This window comes from Aplysia californica, unplaced genomic scaffold, assembly GCF_000002075.1.
Source record: "Aplysia californica isolate F4 #8 unplaced genomic scaffold, AplCal3.0 scaffold00129, whole genome shotgun sequence".
In the NCBI taxonomy this organism is placed as follows: domain Eukaryota; kingdom Metazoa; phylum Mollusca; class Gastropoda; order Aplysiida; family Aplysiidae; genus Aplysia; species Aplysia californica.
This window is the reverse complement of record NW_004797399.1, coordinates 38,328-45,827: the sequence shown is the minus strand read 5'-3', so window position 1 is coordinate 45,827 and position 7,500 is coordinate 38,328. Positions and strand designations below refer to the sequence as shown.

Genomic DNA, 7,500 nt, shown 5'->3' with positions numbered 1-7,500 from the left:
TGAAAAAGGCTGAGGCATTATGTAATAATGCAGGCTAACAGGCCTGACTGTGTTCCAAGCAATAATTAGTCTTATGTGATACCGGTATTTAAAAATAACATTATAAATTATAGTAAAGTATTTACCTTATCTCGCTTAGAATTTTCAGAATACCAAATCGTCAAACTGTCTTGATTCTTTTTTGTGGAATACATATTAATACATACCTTTTTAAAATGTACTGCCATCAAGATGAACAAAACTTTAATGATCTCAAGATTATCAGGGTTTGTTTCCTAAGCTACGGCTCTTTCATTCGTAGCTTACAATCTCTGTTTCGTGATTATTTTGAAATATTATTTAAGGAATGTATATGCTCGGTATAAATTAAATGATAAGACTAATTTGTCGAGATGACGGTGTCAATAATGATTGTAGAATGGTAAATTCAATCGTTAATCTTGAGTGGTTTTATTTATATGAAACGTTTATGGCCACGTGTGTGGGAAATAAAATGAAATGCATAACACAAGAAAATTTCAATTTTTGACTGCGTTGTGTAATTTGTATGTTGTTTTCTTAAGTGAAATCACTTATGAGTCAACAAACGTTATCTATCTATCTATCTATCTATCTATCTATCTATCTATCTATCTATCTATCCATCTATCTATCTATCTATCTATCTATCTATCTATCTATCTATCTATCTATCTATCTGTCTGTCTGTCTGTCTGTCTGTCTGTCTGTCTGTCTGTCTGTCTGTCTGTCTGTCTGTCTGTCTGTCTGTCTGTCTGTCTATCTATCTATCTATCTATCTATCTACTGAAATGTATTTTGTTTGTTTGTTTTAAACGCAAGACAAATGTACATGTACATTTTCAAAAAGCATGAACATAGTAATAGAAACACCATTGTTGTCCTCTGAAGGTCATCTCCTTGTCAAGCAAATACAATGCATTGGCGGTGGTCTAGTGCTAGTGGTTAGACTGTTGGGCTCGGGCGGAAAGTCTTGAGTTCGAAGCCCTTCAGGGGCAGGGCGATTTCTCCTTGAGAAAGGCACTTTATACGAAATCTTCTCACTTCATCCAGTTAGGAATGGATACCCGACTATATGCAGCAAAAAGATCTTGTATGTTTCTTACACTGTCGAAGCGCTTAATCCGCTGCTTGCACTGTATGCTTCTTGGAAAGCTGAGAATGTTTCTGAGTGTTCATGTGGCTGCTGGGGTAAAAATATAGATTGAAAGAGCAAAGAGCTTGCAGTTCAGCGGTGTCGTACCCCGAAGAACCAAAAGTAAACAAGATATTATAACTAAGTTCCTAAATACCACTTTAGAAGCCCTCCTGCTGTTTCAGCGACATCCACTCGTAAAATTCAGAGCAGATTTTTGTTTCAAAATTGAACCGAAAACATTGTTTTAAGAAAATAGCAAATTTCGAGTTTTGTTTCAAAGCGCAAAAATTTTGTTTTACCTATGTTTGAATTGACTTAATGTTTTTGAGAAAGGTCAGATGTTACTAAACAGAGGGACAGAAGCTACCATTTTGATGCAGTTTCATAAAATCTTCCAAATTAAGACACGGTTGATTTTCTAGATTACGTTCTGGTGCAATTGACTAAAATCGTGGCCTAGCGGCCCACATATGAATGTATTTATTTATTTATTTATTTATTTATTTATTTATTTATTTATTTATTTATTTATTTATTTAACTCTTAGTATACGGGAGGCTATCCCACCTTTGAACACAACCAATATTGCCAGTATTGCCAGTATTGTCATCCAGTTTTTTTAGAATTTAAAAACGTCCCTATTACGCCCTCTCCTATTTAACCTGTTTGCAAAGAATAAACATCAAACTGAGAAGAAATAAACCATCCTTGCAATAAACATACCGCTTTTTCATGAACGAGATAAATTTTCTGAGGTTTCGTAGATTTTTGTAGTGACAGCAAATAACAGTTTGATGCAGTGCGCTGTCTGAACTGGCTCGCCGTAAACCAAGAGTTAATTATTGATAGGGTCGGTGACGTGTGTGATTCGTATCGTAGTCTTGTGGCTAAACTGCCTGACTCTCTTAAATCTGATGTAATACCTAGCACCCATTGGCATCATCGGTTCGGTTCCGTTTCGGTTCAGTTTCGTCTGTTTTGTCGGTTGTGTCTGTTTTGTCAGTTTGAACTAGCTGGATGTGTTCTACGGGTCTCTCCCCGACCCTGGTGTCTCTAGAGGGTCGGTGAGGGACAGCAACCTGCATGGAAAAGCTTGAAGAATATCCAACCAGCTGTTAACTGGCACGATCAGCAAGTAGACCCTTTCATGGACCCTGGAGAGGAGGGAGGAGGAGCTATGGCATTGAGCCGCCTGCAATGACGCCTATTCTCAAACCAAGTAACCAAGTAAGTTCTACCGGAGGGCCAAAACCTACAAAACCGACTAAATTGATAATGGCCTTCAATAACAAACTCGTTTCTTATCAAGGTCGAGCGTCTTGCGATCAGTTTGGGCAGTTGGTCTATTTATAGTGTGCACTGAAGCCGCCAGATACTGAACCGACCCGAACTGAACCTCCAATGGGCGCTGCCTATAAGGCTCGAATTCTTCACACTGACAATCCTTACTTCGCAGTGGTGAAAATGGCGAAGATAGAGAAAGATCGTGTCAGAATATAATTATTATAATTAGGACCCCCTTAAACTATACTTTCCAGGATACTGAGAATGTATCGGAATAGTAAGGGTTTGTCTGGCTCCAATATGATCAACTGCGAAGTTTTATCATTTGTTTTCTTATTCTACAGGAAAAATGAAGATATCCCTATATTATAAAAAAAACTCAGATTAAAAAAACCAACCCCATCGCAACCCCCCCCCCCCCCCCCCAAATTGACAAGGGGCATCACCATTAAAATCAGTTTTTACTTTGTATAGATGTGTTTGCTTCCCTTCGTCAAAAGTCGCTGAAAAAGTGACGAGAAGAATTTTACAAAAATTAGAAGCAGCAGCAGCAATAGCATGGTAGTAGCATCAGCAACAGAAATAGCCCTGAAAGAAGAAGAAGAAGAAGAAGAAGACGAAGAAGAAGAAGAAGAAGAAGAAGAAGAAGAAGAAGAAGAAGAAGAAGAAGAAGAAGAAGAAGAAGAAGAAGAAGAAGAAGAAGAAGAAGAAGAAGAAGAAGAAGAAGAAGAAAAAGAAGAAGAAGAAGGAGAAGAAGAAGAAGAAGAAGAAGAAGAAGAAGAAGAAGAAGAAGAAGAAGAAAAAGAACAAGAAGAACAAGAAGAAGAAGAACAAGAAGGACAAGAACAAGAAGAAGAAAAAAAAGAAAAGGAGGAGGAGGAGGAGGAGGAGGAGGAGGAGGAGGAGGAGGAGGAGGAGGAGGAAGAGGAGGAGGAGGAGGATATGAGGAAGAGAATAGGAGAAGCGGGGGTGGGGGGCAGAGTGGACGAGACAGCAGCAGCTATAACGCCGAGGACAGCAACAGCAACAATACGGGAGAATACCAAAATCAATGAAGAAAGCAAAGAAACAAGACACAAATCTTGACCACAATCAGTCAGGATCGACACAAAATTTAATCCCTTTTCTTCTTCCTCTAATATACTCTTCGCACTGAAACTGTAACCCGTGCCCTATTTACAATCTTAACCTCTTCATTATCAAGCCCGCCACTCTTTCGCTATTTCTTAGGACCAAAGAGCACGCCTGGCAGTGTAGGGGTTAAGACCTTAACCTAGAAACCAAACTCCTCATTCCAGCACCTTTTATTGCTTTTCCTCAATTTGATCACAAGTTAGTTGGTCCTTCAGGACACTGTACAGGGAGGGAGAAGGAAAGGCAGACTGAAAAAGAGATGGGGAGACAAAAATAACGGAATGGACAGGTTTTAAGTTGAGTGAAAGCCTTCGAAAGGCCGAAAATACAGACGGATGGAGAAAAGTAGTTGCCCGATCATCCTTGGTGCCCCAAAGGTCATCTAGACGACTAAGGGATGAGTAAGTAAGTAAGTAAGTAAGTAAGTAAGTAAGTAAGTAAGTAAGTAAGTAAGTAAGTAAGTACGTAAGTACGTAAGTACGTAAGTACGTAAGTAAATAAGTAGTTGGTCAATAGCCAGAGCCCTTAGCCAGTTCCAAGGCATCCCCCAGGTAGTCCATGCCTTCAGCTGTCGGGATATCTTGGTATTGCTGGTACTCGGCTATCAAGTCTCGCATGTTGGTTTCGGCGTCTGAGAATTCGGACACATCCATGCCTTCTCCGGTGTACCTGTGAAAGGTATGGAATCGGGGAGGGGGGGGGGGTGTAACTGGGATTAGAATTACTCAGAAATGAAGGGCTAGGTGTGGGAGGGGGGGGATTAATCTGCAAGTTACAAGAGTAAAGTGAAGAATACCTCCTATAAACATGCCTAGGCAGTCTAAGAAATTTGATAACCTTGAGTCTTAACGCCAAAGAAAAGTCATTAAAACTTCATGATCTGCACATTGCAAACAACTGAATGTACAGAGATCAAACATTTTATATTTACCTGCAAATAGACGAAAATTCCTACAATTTTAATTGAAAACCATTTTCGAAATCGATAAGGAACAAACGTTATGTAGAATTGCAAGACCTCAGACTGAGAAAGACACTGCGTTATGTCGTATTTAGAGATCGTAAAACTGACTCAATAATACTTACTCTCACACCTCACGCAGCTCTTGCAACAAATGTTCTTTTATTAGCTGGGGCCCCTTTCGATGAAAGGAATGATCGGTACATTAACATCAACTGAAAGTCATTGGCCTACTTTATTTACACTCTACTTGAATGGAACAATAAGTCTTGAGAGATGCAACAAATTAGAAGGTTTAGATATAGTGATATATAGATTGATTCTCTGTTCCGCTTTCGTGGTTGTACACTCCAGAATTTCAAAGGTGTGGGAACATTGCGCACGGAAACCTCACTTGTTTACCATGGCGTCTTGGAAGACGGACTTTCCCTAGATTAGATCTAAACGAAACTAATGAAACACTGAAAATTAAACTACAGTGACTTCAGGCTCCTCCATAGAATTGTGCACCCTTTAAAAGATTATGAACCACTAGTAACTTTGTCAAATTTAAAAACTAAGTGGTTCCAAAATTTTAGGCGACCAAGGTGACGAACTTTCCCAAATATAATAAGTATAGATCTGCTTGTGAGACCATAAAGACATTTTTAAAAAATCTCACCAGTGTAAGAACGCCTTTCTTTGCAACAGAGCCACGAACTGATCTCCAATGCGCCTAAAGAGATCTTGCAGGGCAGTAGTATTCCCGATGAAAGTTGCTGCCATTCGAAGTCCCCGAGGTGGTATATCGCACATGATGGACTTCACGTTGTTGGGAATCCACTCTACGAAGTAAGGGCTGTTTTTGGTCTGGACATTTAGCATTTGTTCTTCAACTTCCTGAAATAAGCAAAGTTATTAAGTTCAAAATTGGTTTCCAATTCAAGATCTAACCTGTCAACTCCACATAGCAGGATCCGCTTTACGGAGCTTAACCAACAGGTCCCACAGCAGATAAAGGAACATCAGTAAGCTCGAAGCCCTTGACAATTTTTTTCTTCTTCCTAAGAGACCACTCATTTCTACATTGTAGGAAATTAGGTTTACAATAGTTTACAATGGTGTTTGCAATAAACATTTCCCACAATACAAAGTAAACTACAAACATCGCCAACACATTACTACTGCCGTTCCCGGCAACCTCAGGGGAGTGCTGTGTTCTTAAATACAGTTAATTTGGCTTGTTAGCGGTAACGCCAACATATTTCCATTAAATTTTGAATGTATCACAGTCGAAATGAAAAGGGGGCAGAGAGATGTTCCTGCACAGATGAGCAAAAGCAACCATTTAGGCACAATACGACGGATTCGACTAGTGACCTAAAAAGAACAAACATGTTTGTTTATAAATGTCACAATCGAATTTAGTCGAATTCAGTCGAATTGTGCCACAATGGTAGCTTCACCCTTCCACTGAGAAAAGTTTTCCTGACTCCAACTCAGACAAATGAATTCGACTAGCAGTGTACACTCAGTAAGATAACATGAGCTGGCCCTGACAGGCAGGGTCGAAGCAGCCTGCCATACGATTGTATTTCTATCAATGCAGTGTATAACTCTAAATTCTTATCATTGATCACTGTCAATGACAAACAACTCAGGCTAGATTCTGGTACTCTTTCTGTTGGGCTGTTCTCTCTTCTTTTCCACCTCAGTCCCATCGCATGCAATGCACAAGCGTCTGTGGTTTAGTGATAAGGAGTTTGGTCGTCGTATGCTGGAGACCCAAGTTCGATTCTTGAGTAGGTAAAATATTAATTATCGAGTATCTCAGTCTTCCGGCATAACACGACATCAGACTAGGATATTATGTTGCGATAGTGTACCTCTATTGTGGTAGATTTGCCAATGTTGGTGCGTACTTTGCGGTTGACGCGGCTTTCTTGAAATGTTCAGTTTTTATGCGGCCACCCATATTGTCGGCTTTGTTGTCGCTACATCTAATGGTATTGGTGACATTGTTGTTGTTACTTTTGTTGTTGCTGCTGCTTCTGCTGTTGTTATTGGAGGGGTGGTACGAAGAATAGTAATTTAGAAGTCAGGTGGACACAAGAAGAGAGAGGGAGACAGACAGACAGACAAACAGACAGACAGACAGACAGACATACAGACACACAGGCACAGAGGACGGTGGGTCAGGGATAGAAAAGAACATAGACAAAAGGATTTGGCTTTTTGAACTCTGGTCCGACCTGTTACCTTTGTAGATAATCTGCCCCTGAAGACCGCGGCGGCTGTGAGGAAGCGCCCATGCCTAGGGTCAACGGCACACATCATGTTTTTGGCGTCCCACATCTGGCTGGTCAGTTCTGGGACAGTCAGTGCCCGGTAGGGCTGGCTGCCGCGAGATGTGAGCGGCACGAATCCAGGCATGAAGAAGTGAAGACGTGGAAAAGGCACCATGTTCACGGCCAGTTTGCGTAAGTCACCGTTCAACTGGCCTGGGAATCTGTAACGTTTGATGTTTGATATGGTATTCGTTTTTTGATCATCAAGTGCCAGATCTGCGACAGGCATAGGTGATCATTGTACTCCATTCACTCCTTTGCTCTTATGACACATTACCCTGACCTTTCTCCATCATCCATCAGTTTAGGCTCTCTACGTAGGTTGCTCTATGTTTGCCTTTAATTTTGCCAATGAAAGCTAGATGTTCAAGGCCTTTATGTCTATTTAAGTGTCCCAGAACTGCATTTGACTTTTTCTGATTATTTTAATCAACAAGTGTCCCACATAGGCTTCTTCAAATACTACCTCATTTGATTCCTTTTCCTTCCAAAAAGTTACCAGCAGTCTCTTAAAAAATCACATGGAATGCGTCTACCAGCCCTATAACACGTTTAGGTCATCTAGAATGACAAACCTCAAATTGCAACGTTTCTCCGACAGGTCCCAGTCAGGTGAGCGTAGAGTCTTAAACCCCCCC

The 7,500-nt window shown here is 40.5% G+C and overlaps 1 protein-coding gene across 1 annotated transcript in view; it reads right to left on the bottom strand.

Annotated features, from left to right (window-relative positions):
* Positions 1-3,518: 3,518 nt before the first annotated feature.
* The window catches only part of LOC101850471 (tubulin beta chain), a gene marked incomplete in the record, with an annotated part of 10,500 nt that continues 6,518 nt past the window's right edge, over positions 3,519-7,500 (bottom strand). Inside the window, 3 exon segments of the mRNA XM_013081396.2 lie at positions 3,519-4,243; positions 5,197-5,414; positions 6,774-7,023. Coding sequence (XP_012936850.1) covers positions 4,084-4,243; positions 5,197-5,414; positions 6,774-7,023 — 628 coding nt within the window.